Raw genomic sequence first — 15746 nt, 5'->3', positions numbered from 1 at the left:
AATTAGGATAAATAATTAATCAACCAATCAATTTGTCAGTCAGAATTAATTAGATTAGTGCAGTATATCCAGCACTAACTAAGCACTCAAACATACACAAATGAAACAATCCTTATTCTGAAGAAACATAAATTATAAAGGAAACTTGCATTCTCACATACATTAAACAATACACTAATATATTCAGAAATATTTTCAAAATATGGAATGATAGGCTAAAGCTAAGAAAATAAAATATAATGATTAATGTAATGTTAATATTTTGCTAAAATTAATTTCTATAATTCCAAGATATAAGAGAAAAGGCCATAAAGCAAATGACTTATATCCCAATGGCTGTTTTGAAAAAAAAAAAAGAACTTGCTGATAAATAAGAAAAGAGTGTTTCTCTGGTTAAAATAGTCAAGTAATTGCCTAACTTTGCTATTTGACTTTATATGTGTATATACTGCCTTTAAATAGAATTCAATGTTGTCTATCCCTCAACCAAGCATTATTTTTCACCCATTTTTTTCTTCATTTAGAAATCCCCTTTCGAGTTACATAATTAAGATTGCCATAGGCTGCTGCCGAATGTTTTATGTGAAATATATTGGATACTGCTCTACCTTGAATTATAAACCTTTATAGCTTTAACATGACACAGTTGATATTTTCAATGGCAATTATAATAAACAATAGCTTGCATAGACAATACTGAAATTAAAGTCATATTTTAAGGATGACCATTCTGATATGCTAATCATAGCAGTAAGCATCCTAACCTGGAAATACATCTTCCTTATTTCTCCCATGATGCTTCCCACAACATGCTAATGACTTCCACTATTTACTGTAATGAATATTATACAATGTTTCATAAGGTTTTAAAAATATGACTGTCTTACCATAGAAAAACAGTTGACCTCTTGCAATAGTCTTTCCTCGCAGATTTCCTACAATGCACACATAGGATCCTTCATCCTACTGTTGAAAGTTTGGGATTCCAATCATTCCTTTGGATTTGCTATATTGGATTTTCCTTGCCAAAGGACTTCTATCCAACCTGCTCCAAATAATATTGGGTACTGGGCTAAAGGAGAATAATTCATTAGAAAAGGAGATGTTATAGTCCCAGTTCAGGATGCTTTATATAGATTATCTTTGAGAGATATATCAGTCCCAAATGCTGACATTTCTGGAACTAGTTATCCAATAAGTCAGGGACTGTCTGTGCCCATATACTGTTAAGAAAAGAGAACACAGAGCAGAGAAGATGGCACATAATTTTGCTACTGATTTTTGTGTTAGGTAAGTTCAATTATCACATGACACGTGCAGATTATGGTAATGGCTAAGTAAGGATAGGTGCATAACATAGAGTGAGGAACCTCATGTAGATAACACAAAAAATATTCCCTTCTTGAGAACAGGGACTTTTTTTATACTTTCTTTTCACTTTCTTTATCTCTCCTACTTTTAAGATAGTGTTAGGACATTAATAAAATATCTGTTGACCTGATTTCTTCCAGAGGCCACTTTAGTAAATGCCATGAAAGTTTCAGGCACCATTGGTTGGCTAAAGAATAACTGTCAAATTATCCCAGGGTTTGGTATAAGCATTACTAGGGGTGTATTCCTGTAAGGCAGTATACTATAGTGGAAAAAATCATTAGGCTTGTGCTATGGAAACTTCACTTTGAGTACAGGCTCATGTATTTGTGGCTGTGGGCAAATCAGCCTCTTTCAAATTCATAGATTCTAGAGTGAGATGGAAAGTTCTTTGCTCCGACCATCTAATTTTACACATGGAGAAAATATCACCCCAAGATATTACGTAAGAAATTCAAAGTCACAATAGTTGTATGTTCACTGAAATTTATTGGGAAGGAAAGAAGACTCATTGGGCATTATAACATTGTTCAAATATTTGGAGAAGAGGGATTGAACTTGTTCTATTTGGCATTGAAGGACAAAACAGATAGTAATTGGTAGAGCTTAAAAAGAGACTAATGTAGCCTTGATGCCAGGAAAATCTTCGTAATAACGGAAGCCATCCTAAAGTACAAAGAGCTAACCCAAGAGGGGCTAGGTATCATTTTCTTCAAGATCTTGAAACAGAGGTAGGATCATTACTTGTCACATTTACTATAGTAGGAACCATTTTCAGGTTTACTTTGGAACTATCTTCCTTTTGAATTTCCTTTCAATTCTCAAATTTTGTGAATGTGTGAAACCCAGTTTTCTCCTATGGACACATTATCCTTTGATACATTCTCTATTGTTAGTCAATCCCACATGGAGGCAATACCTATATGTGGCATGAAGAAGTCAGCATATTCCTTGTTTATAACTGTCATTTCTAAATGTACCACCTGTCAAAATCACATAATAATTTTTTTTTCTTTTTTAATGTCAGAACAGCTGGCCAATTGCTGTTTTCATATTGTCTCCCTCATTGGACTATATGCTCCTTCAGGGCAGAGACTGATTTCTATTGTTTGTTTTGTTTTATTTTATTTTTTGCTTTTCTTTAGAAAGGTGCCTAGAACAGTCTCTGATGAAATATAGACAGCTAACAAATACTATTTGACTTTTGATTTATGCTCTATTATTCTCTTGACCATGTCTTTTTCAAATGTTGTCCTCCTCAGGTTCCTAACCCCTAAAGGTTATCCCTTATTACCTCCCGCATTTAGCTTCACAATACAAAATTTCCTGACACCTTCATCTATCCTTCCCTTTTGTGAAGGCTGGAATCTATTCTTTTTCTCATGGCTAATTTCTTTATCACAGCTTGTTCCATACCTGTTTTATATATTCTCTCTCTGTCTCTCTGTCTCTGTCTGTCTCTGTCTCTGTTTCTATCTCTATCTCTGTCTCTCTCTCTGTCTCTCTGTCTCTCTCTCTGTCTCTCTGTCTGTCTCTCTCTCATCACCAATCTTTCCCTATCTACTAACCCCTTCCTTGAGGCTTACAAAAATTAGCATATATCTCCAGTATAAAATACCTTGCCTTGGACCAATAGGTCTCTCAAGCTATCATCTCATATCTATCCTCATTTCCATCACTAAAATCTTAGTCATCTATAAAGTACTTTATTGTTCTCTAATTTTATTTCATCCCAAATGCTTTGTTATTCTAATTTCTAGACCTCCTGGTAACTTAATATGCTCTTAAGACTCAATCCATACTTGATCTTCTTTTACAGAATTTGAAATTACTGACCACTTATTGATTATCTTATAGAATTTCTTCATTCTTGATATCCACAATACTTCTCTGTGCTAGATTTCTTTCTCAATATCTGACCATGTCTTCCTTCCTTTGTTTCTTTTGATTCATCTTCTTCCTACAACCTATGGATGGGCATTCCCCAAGTATCTTTTGAGGACCTTCTTTTTATGTCATAATCTTCTCCTTTGTTGATATTATCAATTTCCATGGGACCAATTTTTACCTTTATAAACTTTATTCTCCCATATGCCCAGCCCTAATGTATGAATTTCACCTCTAAATATCTAAACACTTTCTCACATTTGCAACAAAAGCCCTACCTGCATTTCAAATTGCTCCAAATTGAATTCATGTTCCCCCTCAAAACCTGCCCCTCCTTTACGCTTCTTCCCCCCTACAAAAATCCCCCAAATTTAATGGTAGCACTACCATTATTCTAAACATTCAGCCTCAAAAGTTTTGAGTCATCTTGGACTCTTCCATCTCCCCCATACTCTCATATCCAATCAGTTGCCATGGATTGGAGATTCAGTCTCCACAAGATATTTCATTCCTTCTAACCACCCTTCCCCTTACACTACTGTCGTATTTATTCAGGGTCTTATAACCAGTACTATTCCTTCCTAATTGCTCTTGTTAATGGTATCTCCTCTAATTAATTCCTTATACAGCTGCCATAATAATCTTCCTACTACTAGTCTGAATATATTCCTATCCTATTAAACAAACAAATAAAAAAAAACTCTCTATTGCTTTTCTAATTTTTATAAGTAAATAAATGAAACTAAGCATGGTAACCCTGTCATTTAAAGCCCACTAAAATCTGGTACCAATCTACTTTTTCAAATTTATTTTACATTACTCTCTCACACGTGTTCTGTATTTCAATAAAATTGGACAATTTGTTGTTCCAAAAACTTGTATTAAGCTTTAGTATGTCCACTTAGGCATCCCATTTCCTTTCCTTCTCTACTTTTCAGAATTATTATTTTCCTTAAAGATTCAGTTCCAATACTGCCCCTAGTCAAAAACCTTTCCAGATTACCTAGACAAAAATCATCTCTTCCTTCTCAATATTCATTAGAGTTTTGTTGTTGTTGTTATTGTTGTTGTTGTTCCTATCAGGATCCTTTCTTTTTATCTACCACATGGACTTTATGTATGAACCGTCAGTATTTTATGCTTTGTTTTTTTTATGTTGGATCTATTCCATAGGACTATATTAAGAAGAGCATTTTGCCAGTAACAAATGCTACTTAAATGCAAGCAATTGTTAAATGATTATCAAGAAATGGCTCAATATCATCAATAGTTGCAGAGAATACTAATAAGTTTCATGGGTGATGTTCATATCTACACACACACACACACATACACACATATGTATATGTTTCTCTAGCATGCAATTTCTAAAATTTTGGCTGGCATTTTTTTCTCTACTCAGAGGCCCAGAGTAGGTCTGTTCTATAAAGTTTAACAATTGAATTCTTTGAGAAGCAGAAATTCTTTGTGAAAAACTTACATTTCTTAGTAAATTATTTCTCTATTTTCAGCTTCAGTCACCTAATATGGGGTCATTCCAGGGCTCCTTGATTGATCAAAAAGAAAAGAGGTCCTCTTTGACCTTTCTTTTTGTTCATAAGACTTGAACAAGCGATGTAATTAAACTATTGAGAAAATAAAATCATCTTAAGGCATAAACATAGAGAAAACAGTAGCCAAGAGTTCAGAGGGAGCCTTCCAAATTGAAGAACATTATACAATTTCAATAGACCCAGAATGTTTATAAGAAAGATAAAAATAAATGGTGCATTCATTGTCATAATCATAACCATTGAACCATTGTGATGACATTACTGTTGCTACTTAAGATTCCTTTTATCTTAGAAATAACTCCTGGTAAAGAGGATAAGCCTGTGGAAGAAATCTATCCCTGAAGCAAAATCCCGTGAAGGAAACAAATCTCATATGCTAGGCTGATTCAGGCCTTAGAGTATGGGTCTCACATACTTTGAATGACTTCTGTGGAAGTCTTCCAAGTGCCTTATTTTCTTTTGCTCCTTTTTTGTTCCTCTTCTTGGAATCAAGATTGCATGAAATATGGATTGTATGAAATGTGGCCTCTCACAAATGTGAACTAGTGCTGGATGACAAAAGCAGGATTCACTGCTCTGTCTCTCTAACTTGGTACTATTTAAATAAGCATCCCCAATAAATAAAGATTTTCCCTCCATTCTCTTGTGTCAGGAGGTTTAGACTGAGTGAGCATCCTATTAGTTTTATCAAAAGACAGAGAATTCAAGTGTTAGGACAGGAGACCTTTCAGGCCCCATTCAAACTGAGTTATAAGGGGAGTGAAGGCTGCTGACACATTGTGGTAGAATCTCTCCTGCTTCACTCCCCTGCTTTTAATGCATAAATAGCATTTTCATTATTATACTATTTTAGAAATGTATATGTGTATGTATACATGTGTACACATTTATAGGTATATGTTTTATATATATACATATGTATGTGTATATATGTATGTGTATTTGTGTATATATGTATATATATACTATATATGTAGATTTCTTAAATCTCATTATTCACTGTTTAAATCTAGAAAACAGTAAACAGAACCATTGTAACTAGGAAGCCTAGTTATTGGTTATCAGAGATTGCAGCAGTACCCTTGGGATTACTCAAAAGCCTGAACCTCATTAAAATAGAACCTCTCTGAGGTCACATTTTCTGAAGAGAAAGTGAAGCCTAGTAGGAAAACAAGCAGGAATTGCCTTTGTTAAATGTTTAAACTCTACTCTAATTGGCTTTCATTTTTCCACTTGAAATATTTGTACTTAGTTCCAGGGATGGAAGATTGCTCTATAGGGATGTAATGGATAAATTCACATGTTTGGCATAGAAGCAATCTCTGTATTATTGAAGGGAATAAGTGCTTACCATTAAGCTCCAAACTGTCCAAATGGAGCTACCATTCTATACCATTATTTTCTTGTTACTGACATTTCCCAAAAAAATATACAAATGTAAAACACTTCTATTTTGACCTCTTGCTGTGACTATGGGTGCTGTTACAGCATCTGAACACAATTATTGCCATGGTCAGAGATATATTGCAGAGTGTATCTTCTTATCCAGATTGTTCAAACTTTTGCCTCCTATCTCAATATCTTTTCTTCAAAGCTTTTCAGAAGCCTCTGAAATTCTGCTGATAGGTAGAATTAACATTTTAAGAAATGAAAGAAAAATTGGTCAAGTAAGCTGACGTTTCTGGAACAAATGTCAGATCCATGTGCAAATCCTTTAACCTCCCTCTGACTCAGTAAAATCAGTGGCTCAATAAATTGCACTGGCTCTTTATTATCTCTAGGATTGTGTGTGTGTGTGTGTGTGTGTGTGTGTGTGTGCGTGTGTGTGTGTGTGTCTGTGTCTGCGTACTCTTATTGACAAACTAGCCCCTTCCTAACTCTCCAACATTCTTATGTTTTACTCTTTTTCACACTCTAAATCAAGCCGTAATAGCTCACTCACTGATCTTTCCACTTGACATTCAAACTACCACTTTCTGTTATGGTACTACTGACTATCCAACATGCCTGGAGTTAATTTGTTACTGACTTCTCCCTTTTGGATAGCCTGATCTCCTTGAAGATTCATCTCAAATGCTTTCTTCTATATGAAGTCTTTCTTGACAACTCCTTACACCTAGGTGCCAGTCCACTTCTATCCTGGACAACCAGTAATTAATTTGGTATATATTTATACATATAGATGCTGTCTTGCTCTTTTAGAATGTAAGCTTTTTGGATAGCAGAGACTAATTTCACTTTTCTCTCTATCCTCTGTGCTTAGCACAGTGTCTGACACATAGTACGAGCTTAATAAATGTTTGTTGAATAACAAGAGAGTATAGCAACATATTTTGGCATTTCTTGATAACTCATTGCTTAAGTTGGTTTCTATTTACATGGCTCCAAACTTCTAATAGTAGCTAGGTTTTATATTTCAAGCTACAGTTTTCTAAGGGCTTTACATAAGTCATTTCATTGCACCCTCAAAGAAACCCTGTGAGAAAGATACCACTATTATAAACATTTACAAATGTGATAACTGAGATTAGGAATGTTTAGCTGACTTGCCAAGGTCACATAACTCACAAATGAATAAGCTAAGATGCTAACTCCAGTCTTCCTGATTCCAGTTCCAATAACGTACCACCTAGTGGCTATCATTCATCTTTGGGCTTTTGTCCTGATGCCTGAATTTGGTGTGGTTCTTGAGAAGATAATCTTGTTTTTTAACTAGCCTTTACTAATCAAACTCTCTCCTTGCCATAATTATTTGATTCATTGACTCTGTTCTTGATTATGGCATGCTCTTCTGGCTAGGACTTTATCTTAATCTGATTGATTTTGGTATTTTGTCTTTCAATGTTCAAAAAGGCATGACTTCGGGAATAAAGAGGAGATAATCTTGCATTGCTCAGTATTGGTCAGATTATTTATGGAATGGTACATTCAGTTCTGGGTACTACAGTTTAGGAAGGATTCTGGTAAAGCTTGTCTTTCAAGACCCTCAGAAAGGACAACACTAATGATAAAAGGCTGAATTCAAGTCCATACTATACAAAGATTGTTGGGAACTTTTTTTTCCTTTTCTTTATCTCATTCATGGTAGCAGAATACCTGACACATTAGAATTTTCTTAATAAATACTTGCTAATTGATTGATCAAAGAGATAACTCAATAGGGGTGGGAAATAGTAATGCTTGTTTTCAAGAATTTTAGGAGCTGTTTCATGAAAGAATTAAGTCAAGGTATAATAAATGCCAAGCACTATGCCATGGGAAATGTAAAGAAAGGTCTATGCTCAGAAGAAGTTCACATTCTAAAGAGGGTTTGTTTCATTTGGGGACCACAGTGAAGCATCAAGGATAATGGGTGGAGATATCCAACAGGAGAGTTTAGGTTTAATGTCAACTTTACTTATTAGTAAATAAGTAAAACTGCCCGAAAGTAGAGAACAAGGTACTATCTCAGGTGGTAGTCAGTTCTGCTACCCTGATGCCTTCAAACTTAAGCTGGATGAACACGTATCATATGGTGCACTGAAGGGTCTTTTTGGTCATACATTGGACTAGAGATGGTCCAAATCTGTAGTTGCATGATTTTGATCTATTCTCTTGGCTTCTGGACACATGGTGTTTCATGTCTGTCAGCATCTCAGATGGCAAGCTTTTCCTTCTTCATTACTGTCACTTTACTTAGAAATCAATTTCAGAAACTTTGGTAAAGCCATTCTTCTTTAGCTCCTAAAACACTGAACTTAAGGTCAGGTAACATAGGACAAGTTCTTCCTCTGGCACAGCTACTTTGGCTGCATGACCTTGGTCGAGTCACTTAAATTTTGCTATCCTTCAATTTTTTCAACTATAAAGTAGGAGAGTGAGAATTGATGTTCTTTACAATCCTTTCCAACTTTCAATCTATGATCCTAGGACAACATTTATTCTCTGTCTATGTCTCTCTGTCTCTGTCTCTGTCTCCATCTCTATCTGTCTGTCTCTTTCTCTCTGGCTCTCTATCTCTCTCTCTCTCATACACACATTATCCCTGAAAATGAAAAAAAAAAAAACAACAGACAAAAAAACCTGTTTGGTCCAAAGATTATCTATAATCAGGAAATATGTTCGATATAAAATCACAAATACAGACTTAGGGTCATAAATTTTGAATTGGAAAACTCTCAGAGACTAGTGCAACAGAGAAACTCATTGTCTCTCCCACAAAGTCCACTTCTACTCCTAACTCGCCTAAGTCTGGCAAGGCTTATTCCCTTAATATAGTCACCCAGGTTTGCAGCCTGTGAGTCATCCTTGACTTTTCATTGTCCCTCTCCCCCCATACCCACCCATTTTCCAAGTCTACTCATTTAACTTTCTTTTTTTCTGCATCCCTACTTCTTGCCATATTTCTTCTTGTGTCATCATCCTATTTGAACCCTCATCACTGCCCACATAGATTCGTGTAGTAGCTTACTGATTGGTATCCTTCCTTGTAGTCTTTCCTCAAACCAATCTATTTTCTATGCAGTTACCACAATTTATATTGTGAAAGTGTATGAATGATTATATCATTCCTCTACTCAGGAAACTTGAACTGTGGTTAGTCAAAATTTAACTCATCAGTTTACATATGTCTTTCCCTCATGCATGCTTTGTCATAACCATGCTTTCCTGCTAGATGTCCCAAATAATTTATATTTTCTATTTCTGCAACTTTGCCCAGGATTTCCCCATGTCTGAAATTCATTCCATAAAAGACTTTCAGACAACTTTGCCAATTTGTAATTCTTTCATCATCCATATTGCCTTTGTATGATTGAGGAGTTCCTTAATTCCAAAAGAATAGAAATGTGTTCTAAAGCATTGGAAATGTCACTGTTCAGGCAAAGTAAGAGTAAAACTAGAAAATGTGCTGATTTGGTCACATCAGTTAATTGCTGAATATAAATGTTTCCAAAAATTAATGAAAAGAAATAATAGAAGGGGACCTAGAAAGTCTGCATTTGGTTGTCTATGTTTTATGTTTTGTATAACACAATTGCGTACAGAAGTTGTGTGCAGAGAATTAACATTTTTTCAACCAGAATTTAAATGTTCATTATGTATCAAGAGGATGGATCTTTCACTATGTTTCAAGGTTGGGTCTTTTGTTGTTCAGTTGTTTCAGTCTGATTCTTCAGGATCTCATTTTTAGGGTTTTTCTTGGCAAAGAAACTGGAGTGGTTTGTCATTTTCTTCTCCAGCTCATTTTACAGATGAGGAAATTGAGGCAAACAAGGTTAAGTGACTTGCCCAGGGTCACACAGCTAGAAAGGGTCTGAAGCCAATTTTGAACTCAGGAAGATGAACCTTCTTGACTTTAGGCCCAGTGCTCTATCTGCTGTACAACCTAGCTGCCTGGGTTGGGTCTACCTGAGTCAGAATTCTGCCTATGTGAGCCTGGGAAAGTCACTTAATCTCCCTAAACTTTAGTTTGGACATTGGTAAAATTAATGTCATTGGACTAGATGATGATGATGACAAACTTCCTTTCTAAGTATCAATCTATGATCTAGTCTATTTCAATGAGAAAAGACAAATGGTTTTTTGGTACTATGTGGACAACATAATCAATTGATTCACATACATATGTAGTTATTTCATCATCAGCTTATAAACCAATCCAATCTAACAATCATTTATTAAGCATTTACTATACAGAAGGTTTTGTGATAGTCCCTAGAAATGCAAAGATAAAATAATGAAAACAAGCAAATAAACAAACAAACAAAAACAACCACTGTTTTTGAGGGGCTTGTACTCTAATATTCTACTGGGAAGTGGTGACATATAACATATAAAATAATTGTATAGACTGGCTAAAATTATACATAATATTGGTGTTATGATTCTTTAAGTTAAAAATAAAATACAATAAAATTCACTCTTTCTTGTAATAGGTGTCACGCCTTGCTGCAGTATCATCTCTAATGATATAACTGTGAAGAGGAAAACAAAATGAGAAACTGCCTCTCTGTTGTTATTGGGAAGTTTTCAAATGTTTGAGAACATCACAGCAAGATTTCATATTTATTGCTCAACATTAACAGCCAAGCTGGGTACCCTTTGCTTCATAAATTAGAAAAAAATAAATAAGATCTACATACATACATAAATATTTGCCCTTGGTGGGAAAGCTCTGGAGCATCCAAGAACATTCAACACTGCTCACTACTCATTTTATTTACATTCTCCCACACTGACTGCAAAGTTACTAAATTAAAAAGGAGGCGGTACAAAAAAAAAAAAGAAAAAGAAAAATATGCTTGGTTGTTTACCAGAGCAGAAGAGTGGAGTTATGGGGCACATGAATTTGATTTTTCACTAATAGCAAGGAGTCACATTTCTTTAGGAGGAGAGGCACAGAGAGTCATCAGTCAATCATCTTATGCTGTTACAACACCTCAGCTTTAGGTCTTTTGGTGGATTTCACAATACAATCAATTTATAGCTTAGATAATTAAGAGTATGCCACGTTAAACAAATGAGGCAAAACTGAGCTTTAAAAGGTATGATCACATTGGCTCTGAAATGCCACCATAAGGGATAGAGCCAGCCTCAATTACTTCTTATCTGTGCAAAATTGAGCTTAGAGACCTTCTGTTTTTGTTTTTGTTTAATTTATCTTAAAAGAACTTGAAGCCAGTCAGATGATTTCCAAGTTTCCTTCCTCCCCAGGCATGCTTCTTAAATGAAAGATCTGGGAGGAGTTCTTTGTTGTCCACTCTCTGCCCTCTCCAATCAGAAAATCAATATAGTGAATCAGTAAATGCTTTTCAGACAAGCATTCATTTCATAGATTCAAAAACCAATAGGGCTACTTTGCCCTGCTCAAATGGGTTAAATAAAAATAGACAGACAGACAGACAGACAGACAGACAGATAGATAGATAGATAGATAGATAGATAGACAGATAGACAGGTAGATAGATGAATGTATGGATGGATGGATGGATAATGACACTAGACAGCTGCTAGAGAAACATAAAATGTAAAGATAAGTAAGTCAATAAATAAATCAATCAATAAATAAAAGATAGAGATAGGGTTGAAGTTATGGCTTCATAAGAAACTGTGGCATACATAGTGACCACATCCCATTAAAATCATTTTTGCAGATAGGCTAAACCAGGTCAAGGGCAACCAACAGACCTCAAACCCATTGATGATGTAGAGGGATGTCTCTACCCCAGGCATGTGAAGACTTCTCACAGTGGAATGGGTAGATGAGAATGTTTTGTTCCAATAGCCATGAAGGTGGCTGAACCAGGCACTGTGACATGCTTAGAGCTTGGAGAGACATAGAAAGTGGCAAGGTCATCAACTGCATCCTGGGCCATCACCAGTCATCCTGATATTTGTACTGCCATTGGACTTCAATGACTCTGGAAGAGAGAATGAGGCTAACAACTCTGCACAATTCTGCCTTAATTAAATCCAAATCATGCACAAGCCAAGACATCACTTCATGATGTCATTGGTCCTCTTCCAAAATGAAGGATGAACAACAACAGAGTTAATTCAGTCTTATGTTACATTGGAAGAAACAGAGTTTCCAGGACTAGGGAGGTGATGGTTGACAAAATATGATCACTGTGCTGTGACCCAATCAGATCATATTTGCCAAATTGTACTCACTTCTGACTACTACAGTTTAGGATTGACACTAATAATTTAGGAAGAACCTAGGGCTAAGGAAGTAGAGGAGCAAAAGTTTTTGAGATTATGAATGTGAGAATCTATTGAAAAATAGGGAATGCTTAGCCTGAAGAAGAAAAGACTAGGGGTGAATAAAATAGCTCTCATTTCATATTTAAAGGTTTGCCATGTTGAAGAGGGAGATGTCTTATGCCACTTGGTCTCAAATGGTGGAAATGAGATCAATGGGTGGACAGAGCCAAGAAGGAATTTATCATTGAAAATCAAGCTACTATGGGGCAGCTAAGTGGCACAGTGGATAGAGCACTGGCCCTGGAGTCAGAAGAACCTGACTTCAAATCTGGCCTCAGACACTTGACATTTACCAGCTGTGTGACCCTAGGCAACTCACTTAAACCCATTGCTTAGCAAAAAAAAATCAAGCTAATATTTGAGCTATCCTAAAATCAAATGGGATGCCTCCAGAGGTAATGTGTTCCCACTCACTTGAAATCTTCAGGCAAAACCAACAATGGTATAGAAGAGACTTTAGTAATATAGAATAAGTTTAAAGGAAGAATAAACCTCAGAAGACATCTTGTTCTTGTCCCTTTCTTTACATTTGAAAAAAAGTTGAGTACAAAATAAGTTAAGTGACTTTTTCAAGTTGAGAAGTATTGTATGGGATTTTAAATAAAGTCTTTTTCAGGGTTGGTTTAAATTAAATGTCACTGAGGTCCCTTCTAAGATACTTTGACATTATGATTCTGAGATATAGATAGATAGATAGATAGATAAATAGTTAAAGATAGAAAGAGAGATTGAGATATATAAACATACACACATATCTATACAAACACACATATATGTGAATGTGTGTATGTACATATGTATATATTGTGTCTCTAAAACACATAGGTATAGATCATATTTAATATATCACCTCTCTTTATTAATCCACATATGTATATCTACCTCTGTTATCAATCTATTTTATACTTATATCTACATCATCTATTTAATCTATTTAGTTTGATTGCTACTTTGAGGACAGAAAGGAACCTGTTTTACAAATAGAAGCACTGAACTCAAATGACTTGCTCAAGCCCAGGAGGTTACTTTATAGTGAAATTGAGGGGAAAAAAAATCAGTCTTTAATTACCAGTCAGTTATTTACGTATCCCATTTCTTGAAAGCATTTTACAATAAAGAAAACCAAGCCTTTATCTCTCCATGTTTCATTAAAGAAAATAATTCATAAAATGCATTAAGACTTCCATAATAGACAGTGTGTTAAGTCATGTTTAGAATCAAGCTTGTGTATTTGTGGACAAACTCCTGTGTAAAGTCTGCCAATTCCTATGCTGACAGCAAACCTCCATGGCAGATTTCTTTTTTTTTGTTGTTTATGATAATTCTTATTTATTTTTTTGTTTTCAACATTTACTTCCACAAGATTTTGAGTTCCAAATTTTCACCCCATCTCGCCCCTCCCCTTACTCCAAGGTGGCATGCATTCTGAATATCCCTTCCTCTAGTCTGCCTTCCCTTCTATATCTCCCCCTCTTCTCTTATCCCCTTCCCCTTCAATTTTACTGTAGGGCAGGATGGATTTCTGTACCCCATTTCCTGTATTTCTTATTTCCCAGTTGCATATGAAAACTTTTTTTTAAACATGTGTTTCTAAAACTTTGAGTTCCAAATTTTCTCCCTTCCTCCCTCCCTACCAACCCTCACTGATAAGGCAAGCAACTAAATATAGGTTATATATGTGGAGTTATGCAAAACACTTCCATAGTAGACATGCTGTGAAAACTTACTCTATTTCCCTTAATCCTATCCCACCCCCCCATTTATTCTATTCTTTCTTTTGACTCTGACCATCCTCAGAGGTACTTGCTTCTGATTATCCCCTTTCCTAATCTGCCCTCCTCTCTATCATCCCCCTACTCTCTTGTCCCCTTCCCCCCACCATTTTCCTGTAGGGTAAGACAGATTTCCATGCCCAATTGAGTGTGTATGTTATTCCCTCCTTAAGTCAAATTCTATGAGAATAAGATTCACTCATTCACTCTCACCTTCCACCATTTTCCCTCCACTGTAAGAGCCTTTCCTTCTCTTTTTTTTGTGAGATAATTTACCCCATTCTACCTCTGCCTTTCTCCTTCTCCTAGTATAATCCTCTCTCACCCCTTAATTTTATTCTCCAGATGATCCCTTCATCTTCAACTCACCCTGTGCCCTCTATCTATCTATCACACACACATATAATTTTTTCCATCCAACTACCCTAATACTGACAAAGGTCTCATGAGTTACAAATATCATCTTTCCATGCAGGAATGTAAACAGTTCAACCATAATAAGTCTCTTATGATTTTCTCTTTCTGTTTGCCTCTTCATGTTCCCCTTGAGTCTTGTATTTGAAAATCAAATTTTCTATTCAGCTCTGGTCTTTTCATCAAGAATGTCTGAAAGTCCTCTATTTCACTGAATGACCATTTTTCCCCTTGCAGGATTATACTCAGTTTTGCTGGGTAGGTGATTCTTGGTTGTAATCCTATCTCCTTTGCCCTCCAGAATATTATATTCCATGCCCTATGTTCCCTTAATGTAGAAGCAGCTAAACCTTGCGTTATCCTGATTGTGTTTCTACAATACTAGAATTGTTTCTTTCTGGCTGCTTGTAATATTTTTTCCTTGACCTGGGAACTCTGGCATTGGCTACAATGCTCCTAGGAGTTTTCCTTCGGGGATCTCTTTCAGGTGGTGATTGGTGGATTCTTTCCATTTCTATTTTGCCCTCAGGTTATAAAATAGGAGGGCAGTTTTCCTTGATCATTTCTTGAAAGATGATGTGTAGGCTCTTTTTTTGATCGTGGCTTTCAGATAGTCCAATAATTTTTAAATTCTCTCTCCTGGATCTATTTTCCAGATCAGTTGTTTTTCCAATGAGATATTTCACATTGTTTTCTAATTTTTCATTCTTTTGGATTTGTTTTACAGTATCTTGATTTCTCATAAAATTGCTAGCTTCCAATTGCTGTATTCTAATTTTTAAGGAAGTACTTTCTTCAGTAATCTTTTGGACTTCCTTTTGCATTTGGCCAATTTTGTTTTTTAGGACATTCTTCTCATTGGCTTTTTGGACCTCTTTTGCCATTTGGGTTAGGCTATTTTTTAAGGTGTTATTTTCTTCAGTATTTTTTTTTTGGGTCTCCTTTAGCAAACTGTTGACTTGTTTTTCATGATTTTCTTGCAAAACTCTCAGTTTTTCCTCTA

General features: G+C 35.5%; 1 protein-coding gene across 1 annotated transcript in view; it reads right to left on the bottom strand.

Annotated features, from left to right (window-relative positions):
• Positions 1-15746, bottom strand: part of LOC114044482 (contactin-6-like) — a 333761-nt gene that overhangs the window by 181182 nt on the left and 136833 nt on the right. The window contains 1 exon segment of the mRNA XM_027863984.1: positions 888-1072. Within this exon segment, the coding sequence (XP_027719785.1) occupies positions 888-1072 (185 nt within the window).

The sequence above is a fragment of the Vombatus ursinus genome, unplaced genomic scaffold, assembly GCF_900497805.2.
Source record: "Vombatus ursinus unplaced genomic scaffold, bare-nosed wombat genome assembly UNPS02014773.1, whole genome shotgun sequence".
Classification (NCBI taxonomy): Eukaryota; Metazoa; Chordata; class Mammalia; order Diprotodontia; family Vombatidae; genus Vombatus; species Vombatus ursinus.
This window is presented reverse-complemented; position numbering and strand designations above follow the sequence as displayed.